The sequence below is a fragment of the Sapajus apella genome, unplaced genomic scaffold (assembly GCF_009761245.1).
Source record: "Sapajus apella isolate SASKATOON/1434 unplaced genomic scaffold, GSC_monkey_1.0 scaffold4, whole genome shotgun sequence".
Lineage (NCBI taxonomy): Eukaryota > Metazoa > Chordata > Mammalia > Primates > Cebidae > Sapajus > Sapajus apella.
In genome coordinates this window covers 10555778-10580317 of record NW_022436944.1, presented here as the reverse complement: position 1 = coordinate 10580317, position 24540 = coordinate 10555778, and the positions used below count along the sequence as shown (strand labels likewise).

At 33.6% G+C, this 24540-nt stretch overlaps 1 protein-coding gene across 1 annotated transcript in view; it reads left to right on the top strand.

Moving 5' to 3' along the window:
- RSRC1 (arginine and serine rich coiled-coil 1) overlaps positions 1 to 24540 on the top strand; it is a 385609-nt gene that overhangs the window by 69401 nt on the left and 291668 nt on the right. The window contains exon 4 of the mRNA XM_032262404.1: positions 7328 to 7501. Within this exon, the coding sequence (XP_032118295.1) occupies positions 7328 to 7501 (174 nt within the window). The remainder of the gene's footprint in view (positions 1 to 7327; positions 7502 to 24540) is intronic.

Below are 24540 nucleotides of genomic sequence, written 5' to 3'. Positions count from 1 at the left end.
GGATGCCTCCCTTTCCAAAGTGAAGCTCTTTCCTAGTGTGTAGGTCTTTTTAAAAAAATTCCTCTTATTCTTATTGTTTTAGTTGGAATTCAGTAGGAAGTGAAATTAAGTATCCATGTTCAAAATGTCATCCTGACATGGAATCCATGTTACTTTTGTTCAATGTATAATTATTTAATTTAAATTACAGTTTTATTTTATGGTAAATGTAGTCTTTATAGGTGGGACTTAACTGAATAGACCACTTGAAGTATTGTAGTTTTCCTTTGAACGACAAAATATTAAGGTATTTGTTTTGATTACATGTGTTTAGAACTTATTAGCCAATTAAGAAACTTGACAAATCATTTTTTTAAGGCAGTAATTCATTTTATGTAGAGATGTTGCAGGGACTTTTCTTATTCTGTAGATATTGAAAGCATTTATCTGGTATAATAGGACATCTTGCTGTCCATTTATTGCTTATATATTGGGTGGTCTAGAGTGCCACATTTTTTATCAAATGTTTCTTTGCTTATAATAGATCTCCATATTGGCTTTGGTACTCTAGAGACTTCTAGAGTGATTTATCAGAAATGTGTTTATTTAAGGAATGAGGGACAAATAACAACTTAAATTTTAATATAGTTTCTTTGGCTTTTTGTTTGTTTGGTCTGGGTAGGAAATCTCTTTACTCTGAACTTGTACTTTCTTCTTGATGAGGACCATTCAGATTTGTAAGTAAAGTTACTTAATGAAGTAAATGGAGTTCTTCATATGCTCAGGATGTGAGTTTTATTCAAAATTATGTAAAATCAATTCTTATGACAACTAAGAAGTTAGCAGCTTAGTTTGTTTCAGTCTGTTCTTGGTTTCATGGTTGTTTTTAACAGCCTTTAATAATTTTTTCTCCCTGTGTTTTCACATTTCCTATCTTTTTCACATATATTTTCTTCAGAGTAACTTTTTGCCACTTTTAATCCATAAGCATGATTAAGAGGCATAAAGTATGAGGATTAAAACAATGATCATTAAGACATAGAGGGCAGAGGGAAGGTCCAGTAGATTATACTATGCATACTGTGATGTTTTAAAACTTACTACTTTCTTTGAATTTGACATCAGGTGACTTGACTTATAGATCTGCTATTGCTATCATAGTTTATTGAACCACACCAGCAACATTTATAGAATACACCAGAATTTTTAAGACATGAATTGCTTGTAGGGTGAATAATGAGCACAATTCTTTTAGAAAATGCCAGGCATATGTTTTCTATAGTAGAGCTTTTGTGTTAGGGAAAACTGTGAGATGGGTTTGGAGACAACTGAGTTTCTTAATTAATTGGTAAGTCGGGAGAAGTAGAAGATTGGGAAATAAGGTGCTAGGGAGGGTTGAATAGGTAATACTTGATAGAAGACCTCACTGCTAATTGCAGTATCCTGTTTTTCTATAACGGCGATAAAAATGTGATCAGACTCTGCTTCCTCTGGGACAGTGCCAATTTAGCCCTGTTGTCTTCATGTTATAGTACCTCCTTCAAGACCTGCATGTGTTCCCTAAATATTTCCTTTTTGTCATCCAAAGTCTTGAAGGCTTGGATGATTGTGATATGATCTTCCTGTTAATAGCAAACCTCTGAAGATTTGTATTTGGCTGCCGAGGGTTATCTGTGAAGACATAGATTTTAGTCCTTCAGATTATTATTACTCACCTTCCTATACTGTATAAAAGACATGCATTGAACCTTGAGTGATTCTTATGCCAGCTTTGAGATTTCAGCTGAGCAAACTCAGTTCTATCTCCAAACCCGTTTCACAGTTTTCCCTAACACAAAGACTCTGCTATAGAAAACATATGCCTGGCATTTTCCAAAAGAATTGTGCTCATTATTCACCCTACATCTTCATGCAATCAATTCATGTCTTGAAAATATATAAGTGAAGTCACATAAGATCTATAAGTGAAGTCACATTCTGTCAAAATCAGAATGCTGCTTTTCATTAGCTATGGTACAAGAAAAACATATTTCATATGCTTCTTATTCAGATTTTAGAAATTCACTCAAATTAATACCTCCCTCAGTTACTTCTTTCCTAGTGCCTGCCTCCTTTTCCCAAATCACTTGTGTTATTTCACAACTCAATCAGGTAGTAGTATTTCGTCCTCATGGTAAGATAAATATTACTGTCATTTTACAGATAAGAAAACATGCTTAGAGAGGAAATAGCTTGTTCAAGGGCAGTATTATTTGAGTATTTATTTATCTTTTAAATCTGAATACATATGTAACTTTGAGCATATTCGTAACAGATACATTTAATTTTAAGGGTACAGTAAAAACATGATTTTACCAAAATCCACCTCATCTAGAACCACAAATGGTCGTGTATTTTGTCCAACAGTATTTTTTTTTAAATAAAAAGAGGCAAATGAGTAAGAAATGAGCTTTTATTAGAGATTTAGTTTAAAAAGAAGCTCTTAGAATTGTATTAACATTTAAACTAACTCACCTGTCTTTTGTTACTCTATATTCACAGCTAGCTGGCAGAATCATATTTTGGTCCTAATCAAAATGTAGACCCAAATAATGAAAATATGCAGTATGTCTGTATGCATTTAATGTATTTGTAGTGGCTGAGGTTATCACAAAAAAGGCTCCCTTCCATTTATATTGTTACTGCTTTTTTTAAATCAGAGAACTTTAAAATTTGACTGATTATTGCTCAAAGATTTTAGTAATCTGTTAAAATTTCCACATATTTATACATAATAGAAAATTTAATCAGAAAGGAATCAGGTAACAGACAGGAAGTTGTGATGATAAAGTTTTGATATAGAAAGATACTTGTGTCAAAATTAAGGAATAGTCAAAGAAACTTATCGATCAAATGGCAGAGATTTCATATTTGCAAATTAGGACAATAATTAAACCTGTGTTAACATTAGTAGCAATAAATATTGTAACTTCAGGTTGATGTAGTAACTCATACCTATAATACCAGAATTTTGGGAGGTTGACACAGGAGGATCACTTGAAACTAGGAGTTTAAGACCAGGCTGGGTAAAATAGTGTAAAATAGTGAGACCCTACTTACACACACACACACACAAATGTAAAATAATGAGACCTCACTTACACACACACACACACACACACACACACACACGCATGCACGCACACACGTTGAGCATGGTGGCACACATCTGTAGTCCGAGCTGCTTTGGAGGCTGATGTGGGAGGATCGCTTGAGTCAAGGAATTTGAGATTGCAGTGAGATATGATCACCCAAATGTACTCCAGCTTGGGTGACAGAGTTAGACCCTGTCTCTAATAAATAAAGGAACAAAGGAATGTAGGAAGGAGAGGAAAGTAGAAAAGAAAAAGGAGAAGAAAGGAGGAAGCAAGAAAAGGAAGAAATTTCTCAAAATCACATTTAAAAAGTTTGTAGGCTCATGATCCAGTATTTTTCTTTATTCATTAAGTGAGCTCGTTAGAGAGACGAGGACAAATATATTGCTGCTGAAAGCCATATAATTCTCCTCAAGACTTACGTATATCCTGATATGGTTGGCTCTGTGTCCCCATCCAAATCCCATCTTTTAATTTCCACGTGTTGTGGGAGGGACCCCATGGAAGATGATTGAATCATGGGGACAGGTCTTTTCTATACTACTCTCGTAGTAGTGAATGGGTTTCATGAGATCTGATGGTTTTAAAAACCAGAGTTTCTCTGCACAGCACTCTTTTTGCCTGCTGCCACCATGTAAGATGTGACTTGCTACTCCTTGCCTTCCACCGTGATTCTGAGGCCGCCCCAGTCATGTGTAACTGTAAGTCCCATAAACTTCTTTCTTTTGTAAATTTCCCAGTCTCAAGTATGTCTTTATCAGCAGCATGAAAATGGACTAATACATATCCTGAGTATCTAGGATAAATTCATGTGATCTCTCCATCATCCACATTTTTGGTAATTGGTATTAGTTATTTGTATTTGCTCTTTTTCTTTCATTTGATCAGTATAGCTGAGACATTAATTTTATTGATATTCTCAGGGCACCAGATTTTGGCATTGTTATTTTCTCTATTGTTTTCTCTTCCATTGATTTTTCTCTTTAATGTTTCCTTCTTTCCATCTGCTTTGTGTTTGTAGTACTTTGCGCTTCTTTTTGTAGCTTCTTAAAGTGAAACCTTCGGTAATTGATTTTAGATATTTCTTCTTTTCTAATATAAACCTTTAAAACTGTAAATTTCTCCCTAAACATTGCTTTAGCTGCATCCCACAAATTCTCATATGTTGTATTTTTCATTTTCATTCAGTTCAAAATATTTTTAAATTTCCTTTGTGATTTCTTAGTTAACTGATGGATTATTTAAAAGTATATTATTTAGTTTCCATATATCTGAGTTTTTCTATATGTCTTTTTGTTAAATTCTAATTTAATTCTGTTTTGTTCAGATAAGCATGTTCTGAATGATTTCTACGTAGGAATTGACTTTTTGATCATCATGAAGTATCCATTTTTTATTTTGGGCGATACTCTTAGTTTCTGAAGTTTATTTTATGTGATATTAATATATTAACTTTAGCTTTTCTGTGCTTGCTGTTTGCATGATGTATACATTTTTAGCCATTTACTTTTAACCTATCTGTGTCTGCTTATTTAAACTACATATTTTGTAGATAGCATACAATTGTTGTTTTAGATGGCATATAGGATTGCTTTTTATTCATTTGACAAACTCTACCTTTTTACTATATTTCATTAATATCTAATGTGCTTATTGGTATAATTAGATTTAAGTCTATCATTTTATTATTATTTTATGTCTATCCCCTCTTTTTTTCTTTTTACTTCCTTTCCAACTTCCTTTTGGATTAATGAGTATTTTTAATAATTCCTTTTAGGTTAATCTATTTTCTTTTTAGCTATACTTATTTTCTTCTTTTTTTTAGGAGTTGCTCTAAGGATTACAATGTATGCTCTTAACATTTCAGTGTACTTAGAGCTATTATTTCACCATTTGATGTGGAATATAGAAACCTTTTAAATGTATAGGTTCATTTACCTGCCCCATGTTTTATTCTGTAGAAGTTATTTGTATTATGTATACTTTTATTGTAAACCCTATAGTAAAATACTATTATTTTTACTTTAAGCACTTATATGTATTTTAAATAAAGGGAAATAAACAGTTTTTGATACTTACCTATATATTTACTTTCTAGTAGTCTTTATTCCTTTCTAAAGATTCATGTTTTCTTCATCTGTTATCATTTCTTCTCTGCCTGAATAACTTTCTTTAGTATTTATTCTAAAGCAAGCTTTTTGTTGATATTTGTTTACTTTTTCTTTGTCTCAAAAATGTCCTTATTTTTATTTTTGAGGGATATTTTGGCTGGATATAAAATTCTAGGTTGACCTTTTGTGTTCTTTCACCATGTTAAGAATTTCATTCCACTGTCTTGTGATTTCCATTGTTTTTGATAAGAAGTCAGTGACAATAATTTATATCATTGTTTCCCTGTATGTAATGTGTTGTTTTTCCTCTGAATACTTTCAAGATTTCTCTTCACCTGTAGTTTTAATCAATTTTACTATAGTGTTGCTAATTATGGTCTTCTTAATATTTATCTTACTTGGAGTTTGTTCAACTTTTATAGAATCTGTAAATTTGTCTTTTACTAAATGTGGAAAACTTTACTCACCACTGAAAAATTGTTTTCCGCCTCATCCTCTGTTTTCTCTATTTCTGGGTTTAAATAAACATGTTAGGCATTTGAATCTTGTCATACAGATCCCTAACGTTCTTTCTTTTCTTATTAACAATCTTTTTTCCTCTTAGTTCTTCATATTGGATAATTTTGATTGATTTATTTGCATGTATACAGATTTTTTTCCTCTGTTATTAACAGTCTGCTTTTAATCTCATCCAGCATAATTTTAATTTCAGAGATTGTGTTTTTCAGTTACGGAATTTTTTCTGGTATTTCTATTCAGATTGCTTAACTTTATATTCATTGTAAGCCTTGTTACACTTACTGCTTTAAAATCCTTATCTGCTAATTGTAACATCTAGTTTAATCTCAAGGTTGCTCTCCATATACTGTCTTTTCTCTTAAGAATAGAACACATTTTTTATGTTTCTTAACATATCTAGGAATTTTGGATTTTTGTCCTAGACAAGGTAAATATCGTATTATGAATACTCTGTTGTTTTCCTCTGAAAAACATAGTTTTGTTTGTTTATTTATTTGTTTAGCAAGGAAATCACTTGGTTAGGATTAAAATTGCAACAATTCTGTTTTTGTGTTTGTTTGTTTTTTGTTTCTTTTGAGACAGAGCCTTTCTCTGTTGCCCAGGCTGGAATGCAGTGGTACCATCTCAGCTCCCTGCAACCTCTGCTTCCCAGGATCAAGTGATTCTCCTGCTTCAGCTTCCCAAGTAGCTGAGATTGCAGGCATGTGCCACCGCGCCCAGCTGATTTTTGTATTTTTAGTAGAGACCGAGTTTCACCATGTTGGCCAGGCTGGTCTTGAACTCCTGACCTTAAGTGATATGCCCGTCTCGGCCTCCCAGAGTGCTGGGATTACAGGCGTGAGCCACCACGCCTGGCAAGAAGATAAAATATATTTAATATTCACTAAGTGGAAGTGGATCGTCATAACGGTTGTCATCCTCATCATCTTCATGTTGAGTAGGCTCAGGAGAAAGAGGCAGTGGAGGGGTTTGTCTTGCTGTCTCAGTGGTGACAGATGGAAGAAAATCCACTTATAAGTGGATCCATGCGGTTGTTGACCCATGTTGTTCAGGGGTCAACCTTAGTTGTTTTAAAAAATTATCTGTAGGATTGTCAGTCTGGTAGAGGTTTTTTTCGTTGTTGTTGTTTTTTTTTTTGGTCATTAACGTAACCAGAACCTGACTGTAATGCATTTAACGCAAAGAATAACTGGATTAGAGTGGATCAGTATTTGTATTGGAACAATTCAAAATAAGAAATAGATATGGAAGCAAAGATTGTAAAGGTAAGGAATATCCTATCCTTGTAACTTAGATTAGATACATTATTTGAGGATGTGAATAATTAAGACTTGATTTGAACTTTTAAGGCTAACTTTCAACTGCATTGTAGTTTCGTGTAAAGTTAGCAATATATATTTCCCTCATATTATTTTAAATGAGAGCATTTACTCATAAAGAATCATATTCAGGTGCTTGCTTCACATGGTTATTTAATTTCTGAGTTCATAACTAAGTAATATTTTTCAGGTAATTTAAAGAGTATTTACATTGCACAATACAAATTATAAACTAAATTTATTTAACAAAATCTGTTTACTGTAGGTCCAGGTCAAGACCTCGTCCACGTTCTCATAGTCGTAGCAGTGAAAGGTCCAGTCACAGAAGAACGCGTAGTCGGTCTCGGGATAGAGAACGACGTAAAGGCAGAGATAAAGAGAAGAGAGAAAAGGAGAAGGATAAGGGGAAGGACAAGGAATTACATAACATCAAACGTGGGTAAGTTGAAGCAAATCTTACTTGGAGAGAACTTGGTGATTCCATGGTGATGTTCAAACTAAATTTTTGTTCTTTGAGTTTTTCTTGTAGCTCAATTGCTATAAGAGTAGAAGAAAAGGAATAACGAGAGAATACAGTAGAGAAAGAAGAAAGGATAAATAAAAATATTTATCTCAGATTTTTATTGTGGTACATTTTCATTTTTAATTTATTTTTAGTTAATGATAATATAACAAATCTTGGAATCAATATAAACAGCATTATCAAAGTTTAGTATGTAAGTAGAGGAAAATTTGCATAATTCTGTAGGAAAGTTTTATATTTTGTCTCCTTTGTTATGAACATGAACTTAAAATTTGAAGACTACTTAGTGATTAAAAATGTCTATTACCTTATTGTAAAGCTGTTAGGGGAAAAGTATAAACTTTTGTAAAGGGCTAGATCAGGGGTATCCAATTTTTTGGCTTCCGTGGGCCACATTGGAAGAAGAATTGTTGGGGCCACATATGAAATACTCTAATGATATCTGATGAGCTAAAAAAAATATATATATATATGTCACAGAAATCTCATGTTTTAAGAAAGTTTACAAATTTGTGTTGGGTCACATTCAAGGCTGTCCTGGGCTGCATGTTGCCCATGGGCTGCAGTTTGGACAAGCTTGGGCTAGATAGCAAATAATTTAGGCTTTCTGGGTCATTTGGTCTCTGTTGCAGCTCTTGAACTTTGCAACTATCCATAATAGTAAACTAACAAACAGACAGGCTGTATTTCAGTAAAACTGTTTACAAAAATGGGCATCTGCCTGGATTTGGCTCAAGAATTGTCATTTCATTTCTGGCTTAAACTATGTGTACACTTAGTGCTAACAAGAAGCAGTTTGGAGAGAAACAATCTGAGGTTGTTTTTATACTTCTCACAGGCCAGTCTAAGGCTGTTGGCTTTCATTTGGCATGTATTATCTCATTTAATAACCTGATAAAATAGGTGCTTTTATTATCCTATTAATATAAATGAAAGGTGCTTAGGCTTATGGTCATAGTGCTAATAAATGGCAGTTAGGCTTCTAATTCAAATGGACTGACTGTCACTTGCCTCTTAATGACACACTATCCTCATTTCTTTAGTAAGCCATAATTATTAATGATGAGCAAGAGAGTTTGAGATCAAGTGATATGCTGTTGTTTAAACATTTCTAGAAAATAGTGACAGAGAACTGAAAGATTTTTCTGTGTACTCTTTTTCACTGGTCAGTCCAGAAATCTCATTAGTAAATGATTGATTCCTTCTTTTCTCTGTCTTTCTTTCTTAGTTTCCCACCTCAACTTAGAATTTTATTGAATTATATTCACAGACAATTTCTAGGCCTTAATTAAGTTTATTTTAGTGATGGTTTCATTAGCTCTTTTTTTCCAGGTGGCTTTAAAAATTTTTTGCAGAGAGAGGAAAAAGGATTTACAAACATTTAAATTAGGACTTATGTATTAGTTCATTGTGATTGTGCAATGAGTGACAAGTACTTTAGCTTGTGCTAAGTAACCTAAGTGCTTCTTCACATGAAAAAATAACCTATGTGCAAAAGTAATAGTATTTAGGTAGGTAGGTAGGTAGGTAGGTTGGTAGATAGAACACAATGTATACATTTATAAAGCACAAAGCAAGGACAGTAAGTTCAATAATGGTAAAGCAAAGTAAAGGATGTTTATAAATTGGGAGAAACAAAACAGGAAAGAAAGGAATGCTCAAGCAGCAATTAATGAGCTTAATAATAAGGGAGAGCTTTTTTGTACTTTTGAGAAAAACATACAAAATCAGATAATTCTGAAAAATCCTTTTTAAGTAACAGCTAATTATATAGTTCTGGAAATTCCTGGAACATTGAAATGGTAGAATTTGTCTTATAATGTCATAAATTGGCCCATTTATTTTATTTATCTTCTGATTTAGGAAGACCTAATATAAACTGGAAAGGTCTCTGGAATTTGTGGGGACTAAAACATACCTTTCCTTATGTGTGAATGATTAATCTAAGAAAGACACCGAATCCTGTCTGAAATTTTATCAAGAATCTTTAATGACTTTAACTTTTAATCTTTTATATTTATAATTTGGTTTCTAAGAATATTTCTTCTTTTAAACACTGATATAGATTTTTCTTATTTTTCCCCCTAGATTTTAAAAACTAAGTTTGTCTTATCCTGAGACAATTTTACTTATTTTTTAAAGTGAAAGCAAATTTATTAAGAAAGTAAAGGAATAAAGAATGGCTACTCCATGGGCAGAGCAGCTGTATTTCTTTTTTTTTTAATTTTAATTTTTTTTTAAAGACAGGATCTCACTCTGTTGCTCAGGCTGGAGTGCAGGGATGTGATGCACTCCAGCATCACATGTGATGTTCTACTATTCATTCTTAAATCATAGTGCCATCCTTAAAAGGGGAATTTTGATGGAATTGATTTAAATCACCAGCTGGGAAAATTTGGTTTAAGGCAGTTGTTGCCTACTGCTGTGGTTTGAATTTGTCTCCCAAAGTTTGTGTGTTAGAAACTTTATCCCAAATGTGGCAATGTTGGGAGGTGGGACCTTTATGGGAGGTGGGTCTTCCCTCATGAATGGATTAATGCAGTTATCAAGGGAGAGGGTATGCTATCATGGGAGTAGGTTTCTTATAAAAGGACAGGCTTGCCCCTCCTACACTCTCTTTACCCCTCTACTTTGAGATGATGCAGCAAGAAGTTCATTGTCAGCTGCTGGCCCCTGAATCTTGGACTTCCCAGCATCCAGAACTATGAGGCAATAAATTTTTATTCATTATAAACTAATTACCCAGACCGTTGCATTCTGTTACAGCAGCACAGAATGGACCAAGACACCTACTAACATGCTTTCTTCTTAATTTGAATAACTTTAGAATTCATTAGGAACCGAATTTTGTATTTCTAAGTATGCTCTTTATAACTTGCTACGATGAAAAGTTTTCACCTTTATTATTTCCTCATTAGATTTTCAGTAGATGAATACTGTTCTCAGAAATGTACCCATCAAGACTTTTGAGATATTTTACTGAATATTTGTGTTTATATATTCTTCTATTTTTCTTCGTATAATTTTCACAAGCTTTATACTTTTTGAGTGAGGTTAGAATTTGCCTCTGGATGTATAATTTATTTTTCTGTAAAATGGGGATGGTGGTACTTAAAAAGCTGTAAGTATTATAAGCAGTGTGAATAAGAAAACTAGTACCATGTAGTCAGCATTCCTTATAGAGAAATATTAGTTATGGCTTTAACCTTGGCAGTATTCCAGCGTCTTCAGTTCTAGACTTTCATGTAATAAATTCCTGTTGATAAGGGTTTTTTTTTGTTATTCCCCCTACCTAGTGATTGGTAGAAGATGTTAGGAGTGATTTGGGAAAGCTGGACTCTGAGTTTTGACAGCAGTTACATACTTATAGAGCCTGTCATATTTTTACTAACCTCTTATTTCTTTATACAGCAGGAAGTAATTTATGCTAATTTACCCCTATTTGCATATAGGTTATAGAGTTCTGTGGTGCAGAGCATGCTTAGAACTCCTTTTAAGTGTCTGTTTGGATCAAAGCAGGGCTGTGTGATAGCTGTTGTCTGACACCAAGCTGTGTGGTGTTGTTTTCATTAAACATTTATCACACTTCCAATGTGACAGCAGGCAACTTTGTGCCAGGATAACATGTTTTCATGCAAAATTTATTGAAAAAGACGAAGACTGTGTAAAGAGATCTTGTTGCCTTTCACCAGTGGCGAAGGGTAAATGTTTGGCTCGAAAGTATACCTTTAATACATGTCATTATAGCATGCAAAAAAAAGGTTCATACTGTCAGTTTTGTTAAGCAGGTAAACAAATACATCTTTATACACATGTATGCACTGGATTTTTTTTCTTTTTAAATTAAAAATTTTACAGTTTTCCTATAAATCAAATGAATATCATAACATAGTGGCTCATTGTGTTGCTGGCCATTTTATATTCCAGTGAAATTTACCACCCAATATCTATCCTGTAGGTTTGAGTATTTGGCATTAGTTTTGATTTTACCAAAACAATCTAATTTTTTAGAAAAGATGAGGTCAAGAAAGGGGACAAAATATAACAAAAAGAATATTCAGCAAAAGCAGGAGGCAAGGATTTCCTCAGTTCTCCCAGGTCACCACCTTTCTTTTATTCATTTTATCAATACATTTAAATTATCATACAGTGTGCCCAATGGGATTTGACTTGAATTATGCCTGATAACATTTTAAATGGCATGAATTGTAGGTTCATTCTTTTTTTGGTGATTGCTTGACTGTGAAAAGCTTTGGAATGAGAGAAGATACTTTAAATTTCCTTTTTCATTCCACAGGAGGCTGAGGAATTAGAGATATGTAAAGAAGTTAGAGGATAGGAGTAGCCTCATGCTGGACTTTTTAGTAAGTTTCATTATATGGTCTGTAAAAAATGTGGAGGATGCTTTGCAAGAGGTATTACAAAAATTATGTTAGCATTAACATTCAGGAATAAAAGGGAAAAAGTACTGAATTATAGTGTAATGGAAGAGCCTTGTCTTTCATCCCATATGGAATGAACAGAAACCTTCAAATTCTGACTCATTATGCTTTGGAGTTATTGAAGGATGATTTTTTTTAAACAGCAAAGCCATGCCTCATAAAAATATACATGAACACATGCCAAAGATATTACTTACTTAATTAATGAAAGAACAAGTAAGATATTACAAGTAGCTCAAAGGATCCAGAGCAGACACAAATAGAGGGTACCAAAAATCTAGACGTGAATAACGTTAATAAATTCAAAACTAGCTTCTTCCACATGGGGGAAAGAAATTAGTTACACCTCCACTGGACAAAATTCATTTGTATATTTATAGAAAAGAACTATTTGTATTGCTATCAATAATCTGTAACCTATGGAATCGAAAACTGTCTCAGATGAGGAAAGGTGCCCTAGACAATATACCCGGTAGTCTTTTGTGATTATCTCAAGTCTTTTACAGTTTTTTTCCTGAGAAGGCAAGTAACTTTTTTGAACTTTAAATTTATTCTTCCATAAGATGGAGATAATGGTAATTGAGAAGCTGTTAAGTATTAGAAGCAGTGTATGTCAGAAGACTAGTACTATGTAGTAGCAGCTCAATAAATGGTCATTTTAATTTTTATTGATAAAACAGTTTTAAATATTGGTTTTGTGATTACCATTTTCTCAACTATCATTCTTTATAAAGGTTGTTCCTTCAGTCTGAAATACTTTCTTCTCTACCTTTCCTGCCAGATTCTATTCATCTTTTTGGGTTCATTTTAAATTTCATTTTTTTCGTGAAGTATTCCTCACTCATCAAGAGTATGTTGAGTATCCCTGCAGTTAACTCCCATTGTATTTTTTTTTTTTAATTTTACTTTAAGTTCAGGGGCACATGTGCTGATCTTGCAGGATTGTCACATAGGTATACACATGCCATGGTGGTTTCCTGCCTCTATCCCCCCGTCACCTACATTAGGTAATTCCCCAAATGTTATCCCTCCCCAATCTCTCCACCCCCTGCTATCCCTCCTATTGGACCCCACCCCCCAACAGACCTGAGTTTATGATATTCTCCTTCCTGTGTCGATGTGTTCTCATTATTCAGTACCCCACTTATGAATGAGAACATGTGATGTTTGGCTTTCTGTTCTTGCATCAGTTTGCTGAGAATGATGGCTTCCAGACTGATCTATGTCCTTGCAAAGGACATGAACGCATCCTTTTTTATGGTTGCATAGTATCCCATGGTGTATATGTGCCACATTTTCTTTATCCAGTCTGTCATTCATGGGCATTTGGGTTGATTCCAAGTCTTTGCTGTTGTAAACAGTGCCTAAAAGAACGTACGTGTGCATGTGTCTTTATAATAGAATGATTTATAATCCTTTGGGTATATACCCAGTAATGGAATTGATGGGCCAAATGGTATTTCTATTTCTAGATCCTTGAGGAATCGCCACACTGTCTTCCACAGTGGTTGAAATAATTTACACTTCCACCAACAGTGTAAAAGCTTTCCTATTTCTTCACATCCTTTCCAGCATCTGCTGTCTCCAGATTTTTTAATGATCACCATTCTAACTGGCATAAGATGGTATCTCAATGTGGTTTTGATTTGCATTTCTCTAATGACCATTGATGATGAGCATTTGTTCATATGTTTTTTGGCCACATAAATGCCTTCTTTTGAAAAGTGTCTGTTCATATCCTTCACCCACTTTTTGATGGGGTTGTTTCTATCTTGTATATTTGTTTTAGTTCTTTGTAGATTCTGGATATTAGCCCTTTGTCAGATGGGTAGCTTGCAATTTTTCCCATTCTGTTGTTCGGTGGTTCTCTCTAATGATTGTTTCTTTTGCTCTACAGAAGCTCTTAAGTTTAATTAGATCCCATTTGTCTATTTTGGCTTTTGTTGCCATTGCTTTTGGTGTTTTAGTCATGAAGGCCTTGCCTAGCCTATGTCCTGAATAGTATTGCCTAGGTTTTCTTCTAGGGCTTTTATGGTGTTAGGTCTTGTGTTTAAATCTTTAACTCATCTGGAGTTAATTTTTGTATAAATTGTAAGGAAGGGGTCTAGTTTTAGCTTTCTGCACATCGCTAGCCAGTTTCCCCAACACCATTTATTAAATAGAGAATCCTTTCCCCATTACTTGTTTTTGTGAGGTTTGTCAAAGATCAGATGGTTGTAGATGTATGGCATTACTTCCGAGACCTCTCTTCTGTTCCATTGGTCTATATATCTGTTTTGGTACCAGTACAATGCTGTTTTGATTACTGTAGCCTTGTAGTATAGTTTGAAGTCAGATAGTTTCATGCCTGCACCTTTGTTCTTTTTGCTTAGGATTGCCTTGGCTATGTGTGCTCTTTTTTGGTTCCATATGAAGTTTAAGGTGGTTTTTGTCAGTTCTGTGAAGAAGTTCAATGGTAGTTTGATGGGGATAGCATTGAATGTGTAAATTACTTTGGGCAGTGTGGCCATTTTCACGATATTGATTCTTCCTAACAATTAGCATGGAATGTTTTTCCATCTGTTTGTGTCATCTCTTATTTCCTTGAGCAGTGGTTTGTAGTTCTCCTTGAAGAGGTCCTTCACATTCTTTGTTAGTTGTATTTCTAGGTGTTTTATTCTCTTTGTAGCAATTGTGAATGGGAGTTTGCTCATGATTTGACTCTCTGTCTGTTGTTGGTATATAGGAATGCTTGTGATTTTTGCACATTGATTTTGTATCCTGAGATTTTGCTGAAGTTGCTTATCAGCTTAAGGAGATTTTGGGCTGAAATGATGGGGTCTTCTAAATTTACAGTCATGTCATCTGCAAATAGAGATTATTTGACTTCCTCTTTTCCTAATAGAATATCATTTAGTTTTTTTCTTGCCTGATTGCTCTGGCTAGAACTTGCAATACTATGTTGAATAAGAATAGTGAGAGAGAGGACCCTTGTGTAGTGCCTGTTTTCAAAGGGAATGCAGAAGCATTTTGTTTTTTGTCCATTTTTTTTTTTTTGCCTGTTTTTGCCCATTCAGTATGATATTGGCTGTGGGTTTGTCATAAATAGTTTTTATTATTTTGAGATATGTTCCATCGATACCTAATTTATTGAGAGGTTTTTAGCATAAAGAGCTATTGAATTTTGTTGAAGGCCTTCTGTACATCTATTGAGATAATCATGTAGTTTTTGTCTTTGGTTATGTTCATGTGATGGATTACGTTCATAGATTTGCATATGTTGAACCAGCCTTGCGTCCCCGGGATGAAGCCTACTTGATCGTGATGGATAAGCTTTTTGATGTGCTGTTGCATTCAGTTTGAAGATTTTTGCATTGATGTTCATCATGGATATTGACCTTAAATTTTCTTGTTTAGTTGTATCTCAGCCAGGGTTCGCTATCAGGATGATGTTGGTCTCATAAGGCAATCCTGGCTAACTCCCACTGTATTTATACCTAATCTGAGTAGAGAGTTTTGTAATGTTATAATTACAAATTACCTTTTCTGTCTTAGTTAACAGAAGTATAGTAAGTACTCAAATATTTGTAGAATGAATAATAAATGTTTTTTTAAAGTTTTTTTTAGTTAATTAAATCCAGCTTAGAAGCATTTTAAAGTGATAACATTGCATTTTTGGTGTCGGAAAAATAAGCAACTTTTTTGTACTACCTCTTTTCTGCTTCAAGTGTGCATGTGCATTCACATACATACACTACTTCCATCCAAGTCTCCAGCCTGCATTAAACAAGTCCTATATAACTTTCACTTTTTTCTGTATTTTAAATGTTATCAATCATGCTAAAATTAACATCAGTTAGCGTCAGTTGTTTAAAAAATTGAATGTAACTGCTTGGATTCATATCTTAAACACCAATTAAAATTCCAGTCTTGATTGATCACTCCTCATGCCTGGTCTAATTTATATCAGTATCTTAACTGATACCACCTATTTTCTTGATTTTGTATATGGTTACAGGGCAAACTACCAGACTTAAACATACTATTCCATAGAGATCTTTAACTGAAGGCCTTACTGTTTGCCTTTGATAAGGTTATGTATGGCTTTGTAAGCTAGAGATTCTGCGCTGTCATAAGAGGAATGTAAAGGGAATAATCTTGGAGTGCCAATCCAGTCTTTTCTTTCTGAGTAAACAAACAGGTCCCCTAAATGCTAAGCTTTTCTTATAATCACTTATTACACTTCTAATTTGTATCTCATTATAAAGTATCTAGAATATCCCTGATATGAATGATGCTAAACCAAATAGAAGCAATCTGCTCTGTATTTTTTTTTTTTTTTAATTCGAGTTTCTTCAGTTCTCATAGGCCTTCTCCAGTCTAGTGATCATTGGAGCGACATCTCCAGAATGGAACAGATTTGAATAAACTGTAATGTTTGATTGACATGTTAGATAAATCTTGGTCAGCACAAGTATAGAATGAATTTATCTTCCTTTGATTAAATTCCAAAGATTGAAAAACAGATATCCCTATGTTGATTTATTTTTATATCCCAATGTGACATTATAGGACAGTTTTAAAGTACCTGGTTTTAATATTCTTAATACCTTAGTTAATAAAATGAGTATAGCCAGATGATAGGAATAACATGTGTCTCTTTGGGTGGATGTAGTTATGGAGTGTATTTCTCTACTGAAGCAGAATAAGTTGTAATGCCTTCCATTTGTGTAAATGTTGTTAACATATCTTAGATTTCAAGGCAATGAAAGTATATAATAAAAGAAAATCTCCAAATGATATCATTAAGATTAATGCTTTTCATTTGGTGATAAAGATATGATCCTTGGGTCCTGAGATTGCATATAACTACAGGAAGATAGGATAAATCTCAGAGAATGAACCTTGTGGGTATAAACACAAAGCATTTTTTAATGCTATTACATATGTGATAATCACTAATATAGCAAGTGCAGTTAGGGAAATACAACCATGAGTCCTGCTGTTTTAATTCTCTCTGAACTCCTGCAGGAGGTTTTGAAATTGCAGCCTTTTGCCCCTGTGGATATGCCAGCCTGTGACAGGCTACCTGGAAGTAGATAATGAAAATCAATTTGGTTGTCATGTTGCAGCCTTAGCTTCTTTTTCTTGCAAAAAGATAAAGGAGGGCATTCTATACTAGAAAAAGAAATGGGTAGATAGCAGATTTTGAAAAATAATGTGTATTTGGAATAAGCCAGATGTGGAATTCATAACTACTTAGAAGTTAAGTACACTTAACAAAAATTGTAAAAGACAGGAGTAGAAGAAAAATGTTTTCATTATTCAAAGCTGTCTAGGCAAAGACAGGTTTAGTGTAGTCAGCCTTCCATATCCATAGGTTCTACATTCGTGGATTCAACCAACCATAGATCAGAAATGTTTGCAAGAAAAAACAATAAAAATAATAATACAACAAAAAATTATACAAAAAAATACAGTATAACAACTATTTACATAGCATTTACATTATGTTAGGTATAAATAATCTAGAGATGATCTAAAATATATAGGAGGATGTGTTACTGTGCTATTTTTTGTAAGGGACTTGAGCATCCTTGGGTTTTGGTATTCATATTGGGTGAGTTTTAGTAGTTTTAGGTTATCAAAGAATTGGTTTATTTTATATTAGTTGTTAAGTTTATATTCATAGAGTTTTTCATAGTATTCCCTTAGTATCTTTTTAATGTTTATATGACCTGTAGTGATAACTTCTTTTTCATGTCCTGATTTTTTGGGTAAGTATTGCTAGAGGTTTTTTGGGGGGTTCATTGATATCTTTTGTCATTTTTTTCTTTGTTCAATTTTATTGATTTCTGTTATTTTTTCTACTCCCTCTTTGAGTTTATTTTACATGTTTTCTAGTTCCTTAAGGTGGGACCTTAGATTATTGATTTCACATCTTTTTTCTTTTCTAATACAAGTGTTTAATGGTATAAATATCTTTATAAGCACTGCTTTAGCTACATTCCACAAATTCTCATATGTTGTATTTTTATATCTTCTCAGTTGTCAATATTTTCTAATTTCTCTTGTGATTTCCTCTTTGATGTATAGATTATTTAGATATGAAATATATGCTTTCAAGTGTTTGGAAATTTCCCTGTATCTTTCTTTTATTGATTTTAGCTTTATTTCAACTAAAAAGCATACTTTGTATGATTTTAGCTCTTATAAATTAGTTAAGGTTTTTTTTTATAAATTAGGATATGGTCTGTCTTTGTGAATGTTCCATGTGTATTGGGCTGTTGTTGAGTCATGTGTTGTTTAAATGGCAATTAAATCCAGTTGATTGATGGGAATTTTCTATTCTATCTCTTGGTTTATTTCCATATAATAGTTGTTGATTACTAAAGAGAAATGTTGAAGTCTCTAAGTATAATTCTGTATTTAGTTGTGTCAGTTTTTGCTTTGTGTATTTTTGAGCTCTTTTGTTTGGCTTTATTTAGTGTAAATACATTTAAGATTGTTGTCTTCTTGGCGAATTGGTTCTTTTTTAAAAAATTTATTTATAAGTTCTGGGGTACATGTGCAGATCGTGCAGGTTTGCTGCATAGGTATACACATGCCATGGTGGTGGTTTCCTGCATCCATCACCCCATCATCTACATTAGGTATTTCTCCTAATGCTATCGTCTTTGTTTTTGGTAATTTTATTGCTACAAAAGACACATTGTATGATATTAATACAGCTATTATTGATATCTCTTGATTGGTGTTTGCCTGGTATATCTTTTTCCATCATTTAATGTTTAACATGCTTACATCATTGTACTTGAGTTTCTTGCATATACATGGATATTTCTTTTTTTTCTTTTTTTTTTTTTTTTTTTTTTAATTTTGAAAATGTAGATTCATGATCTTGTTATGTTGCCCAGGCTGGCCTCAAACTCCTGGCGTCTAGAAATCCTCCTGCCTTGGCCTCCCACAGTATCTGGCCTTAGATTCATTTTGAAAATCCATTCTGACAGTCTTTTCATTGGTGTGTTTACATAACTCACTTTAATATAATGATTGCTATGTTTGGATTTAGGTGTTTCATTCTATCATTTTTTTTTGTTTGTTTATTTCTTCTGTTTTTATTTCTGATTGCCCTTTTCTATATTTTTTATGGGTTGTTTTGACATTTTTTATTATGCCATTTTAATTTCTCTGTTGTGTTTTTGACTATATTTTTGTATATAGTTTTTTTAGTGGTTGCCCTAGGAATTATAATACACATACTTAAATCTTCATAGACTACTTAGAATCTGTTTTATTGCTTCAGTTGGAATGTGGAAATGTTACCAGTCTTTAATTCTTTAATTCCAAAAACCTCATGAGGCAATGTTTATAGTTTTTGCTTGAAACTGGCAAAGATATTTTAGAATAATTGTGAGATTATGTTTTACTTTTACTCAGATTTTTTTTTTTTTTTACCATTCTTTTGTGTTGTAGGGTTAATTTTAAGTTTTCCAAATACTTACCATTTGTGTTACTTTTAATTATTTTTTATCTTCGACCTTCTGCCTAATTTTTCTTTAGCCTGAAGGGCATCCTTTATTATTTTTATAAATTCTCAGGTTTTAAGATTTTGTGTGAAAATGTCTGCATTTTTTTCTTCATTCTTAGAATCAGTGAGCAATGAATTATAAATAGGCATATATTTTATTAGGTTGGTGCAAAAGTAATTGTGGTTTTGCCATTATGTTTAATATTTCCTACTATTTCTGTATTGTAAAGGCATAAATTTAATCTTTATTTTTTTAGAAGTTCTGGGTTTCTGGGTTTTAGCAGTTTTATGATGATGTGGCTGTGTTTGTTTTTCTTTATATTTAGCTTAAGTCACTTATTCTTTTTTTAAAAAACATTCTCTTTTTAAAAAAATTAAAATTTTTTTTTAAATTTAGGTCTTTCATTCTATCACTAACTTAAAAAAAAGTCATCTAATCTGCTTAGTGTATCTGTTGAGTTCTTAATTTTCTGTAATATATTTTATATTTTCCTTATTATATTTTTGCGATTCTGGTATGTTTTTTGATTCCCTTTATGGTTTCCTCTTCACCAATTCTCAATTTTATGTTTATCTTCTTTCATCTACTAAGTTTAGTTATTTTACAGTCTATGACTTTGATGTGTAGTTGGATTCATTTATGTTGCCTCTGAGAGCAATCTGGAATAATACTAACCTAGTTTCATCAGTTGAATTGCTAACTCTTACAGGCCATCACAGAAAGAAAAAATTGTTTTAAAAAATTTCCAGCTATCGTAATAGTTCTTAGAAAAAGGGTTGATTCAGATGATCTAATCTACCATGACTAGAATGGGAATTTTCATCCTATTTTATTATCTTCTATATTTCTCAGTGTCCCGAGGTGAATTTGTAATCCTTCTCACTTTCCATTCTTCCTTTCAAACTATTGTCTACCCTTTATTTTGAATATAGTAAATTAAAACCTATTCCTCTGACGCTCATGCTATTCACCATGAAACTTTCTTTCCCTTCATTTTGCTATCATAATATGTGTTAGGCAGTGCTCATTTTTCATTAAGACTAGCATCTGGCTGACAATCTTCCTGTTCTTGAACCCATTTTCCAAGTCTTCAGTAGGCCAGAACTGTTCTTGGAACTTCAGATGGTTTTATATAATTGCCTGTTGGACATGTCTAGAATCTCAAGTCGTCATATCCAAACTAATCTCATGAGTGCTCCCCACAAGAGGAGAATTAGAAGATGTGATCAGATAAAGTTGTATATACCTTCACGGTTGCTGGAATATAAATTATTAATGAGTACTGCATCTTCTTCTCCAAAGAGTCCATGATATGTTACTATAGTAGATATAGTAGAAACAACATTAGACTGGTACATGTGGGTTCTAGTGTTGGCTCTTCTCACTTGCCTGTGACTTTGGGCTGACCACTTAACATCTCTGGGTTTTATACTCTTTAACTATAAAATGTGAGGCATGAAGTAAATGATCTCTGAAGTATTTTTTTTTTTTTGGTGGCAGAAAATTTGTGCACCAGTCTTTAATGAAGAGGAGTAGTAAATGTTCTGTAATTGAAGAGGAAAGCGTTTTAATATAATCCTAAATTATTCCATTAGTTTCCTCACATGTAATTAATTATCCTGAGGATTAGCTGCCTTTCCCACATGTAGGGACATTGGTAACTGAGACTCCTTAGGTATTACCACCTAGCTGATTCCTTCCCTTCATGTTGTCATTTATTCATCAAATGCCGGGCACTGGGTTGAGTCTTGGAGATTCATTCCATGGTGATGGATAACAGTTATGGCACCTGACTTTACTGAAATTATGGTCCATTGGGGGGAAATTACAAATATGAAATCACATAAATATAGATTTTCAATGCTGATTAAAAGCCAAGCGTGAGATGTGTAGTGCTTTGAGCAGAATATAATGGTGGGGAGGTAGATGTATTTGACTTAGAATAGTCAGGGCAAACTTTCCTGAAGAAATAGGATGAGTAGGAGTTAGTGAGGGAAGGAGCAGCGAGAAGAAAATTACAGAAAGGAAACATCATCAACAAAGGCCTCTAGAATGGAGGGCCACTGATATGAATAGGGACTGAAAGATGGTCACAGAAGCTAGAATGGAGAGGAGGGGGAGCACAGTCTGAGATGGGGCCAGAGGAGCAGATAGGGGCTGGACTATGCAGGGCCTTGTAAACCTGGTTAAGGATTTTGGTCTCTATCTTAAGGGTAGCAGGCAGGATGCCTTTGAAGTGTTTTAATCTGATGGGTGACATGATCAGATTAGTGTTTTGAAAAGATCACTCCAGCTGCAGTGTGGAAAACAGATTGCAGAGGGATAAATAAGAGTGGATGCAGAGAAACCAGATAAGTAGCACAGTAATCTAGGAGAGACGTAATAGTAGCTTGGGACAGGGATTTGGCAATGGAGATGGAGAGAAGTTGATGAATTTGAGACATATTTATATATTTAATGATAGATTTGATTTGGTAAATGAGATTCAGATGTTAAGGATAACCATTAGTTTTCTGATTTATATCTCTGTAATGATGGTAAGACTTTTTACTGAGCAAGGATTACATTGGAAGATGGCATGGTATCATACACACTGAGTTTGAGGATCTTTCGGGATGTGCAAGAGGAGAATGAAAGTAGTCAGAAGGATATATTGTAGGTACAGAACTCAGGAGAGTTTTAATTTGGTCTCAGATTTTCAATTCCCTTTTATTCTTAATATTTTAGGTATTTTACTTGGACCTTGATAACTGTAGAGACCTATAAAGGGGAGGTTGCAGTAACCCAAGCAATATCTTCCATATGGCAAGATTAAATCACAGTGACTGCTGGATGTGACCCATGAGCCACAACAAAGATAAATGCATTGTACCATGGATTACTTTGGATGCTGTTAAAATGTGTCTGGCACTATTGTAGTTACTGGAGATTGCAAAGATTAATAAGACACGGTCTTTGATCTCAAGAAACTTCCATCTAGTTTGGGAGCCAGACACACAAATAATGATAACAATGTAGTAAGAGTGCTGTGACAGAGATGCCCACTATACCAGGGGAGCATAATGAAAGGACACTTAATCCAAAATTAGCCAGTCAAGGAAGATTTTCTGGAGGTGTTGACACTTAAACCATCTGGAAGAATATGGAAGAGGAAGTAGGAAGGAAAGGGAAAATCAGAAGGATTAAAGTGAGAGGGATTGTGATATGTTTAGGAAACCATTTTTATCCCTCTTTTTTGGGGAGAAATTACATTTTATTGTTAGATACAGAAAAACACCTTCTGGAAACAAGAAGATGACATCAAACGTTGGTTCTTCTTTTTTTTTTCTTTTTGTTTTCTTTCTTTCATTTTCCTCCTCTTTTTCCTTCCTCCTTTTATATGATAACATTTCAAAACGGAACGTTATATAAAGGCTTACATACAGTAAAGAGTCTTATTTACGTCTTTTTCCCCCATGCCCTCAATTTCTACTCTTCTTTCCCTAAAAATCTGTGTAACTACATTTATTAGTTTCTTAGTTACCCTTCTAGGGTTTCTTTATGTAAAATTATAGGCAAATGTAAATATACATTTGAAAATTTCCCTTTCCTTGTGGGATCATTAGTTCATCCTGGCTAAATGAAATACAAATAAATACAAAAGGGATATAAGAAGAGATGCCACAGAAGTTTTGACTTGAAGGATTTTAACTTGGAGAAGCAACACTAAGGAGAATGGACTGAAGGCTGAGAGAGACCATTTAGGAGTCTTATGGTAAGTAATGTGAGGGAGTATGGATGAAGCCTTAATTAAGGTAGTGGCAACTGAGAAGGAAGGTATGTTATCCAAGTGGATCTTGATCTGACTTGGGTTCAGAAACTTACCAGTTATTTAATACTGAATGTTAATGTGGAGACACTAAGGATAGAATTTGGATGAACTGTTTGAATGGTGTGGATGGTAGAGAGTGAAAATCAATGGGGTTTCCTCATGAAATGAGGAAAAGTAGCTAGTGGAGAAATGGGTATAGCACAGTGGTTAATAATTCATATGTTATTATCTTATAGATCTGCCTTTAAGTCCAACTCTCTCATTTACTAGCTGTGTGATCTTGGTCAAGTTATTTAATCTCTCCAAGTCTTGGTTTCTTTATCTAAAAATGGCCATGATTAAAATGACTACTTTATAGGTTTGCATGAAGATGAAAGGAGGTGATGCATAAGGATGAGTTTATATCCATGGCTCACTGGAAGTGCTAATCACAGACAGGGAAGCCATATGATCCTTTGAAGTGAGTGAAGATGGGAATGGGAAGGTGGTTAAGAGAAAGTACAAAGGAACATGAAATACTCATACATAGTTACTTTGATAGTCTGTCAGTTGTTGACTTGGGAATGCCACTTGAGTCCTTTGGGCCTCAGTCCATCTATCTGTACTATAGAAGTTAGACGAAATGATCATCAAGGTCCTTCCAAATTTATTCCTCTGATGCCATACCAAAAGCCAACTTGAAAGTGTAAAATCATATCTTCTATGAAGTGGATTTCAAAATAAAAACTGTAATTCTTTCAGGTGCTAGTAGTTTATTGAATTATATTCATTATATGCCAACACCCAGGGTATTACCTCTGTCATACGTTTAACTTTATTTTTATGTGATTGCTTCCTTGAATAATTTTGTTGTTGTTTTGACTATAAAGATACTTTTTCTTTGTTTCTTTCTTTTAATAACCACCTTGTATTTTAAAAAGACTATTGTTTGTCTTGGTCCTTTTAATCTGCCCATGAGGAATTCAAGCTGAATGATAGGGAGCTGTGAAAATCCAGTTAGTGTGAGCTGTAATCTTTTTACTGGCTTTAAATAGTTAGAGTACCATGCAGACACCCTGCAGATAACTGAATCAAAACATACAGTAATCACCTAAACATGGATTCTGCCTTTGCTGTTATGGAACTATAGTAAAAATCACTAATAACCATTTACTTTGCAGAAAAGATAGTTGGTCATGATATCAAATAAAA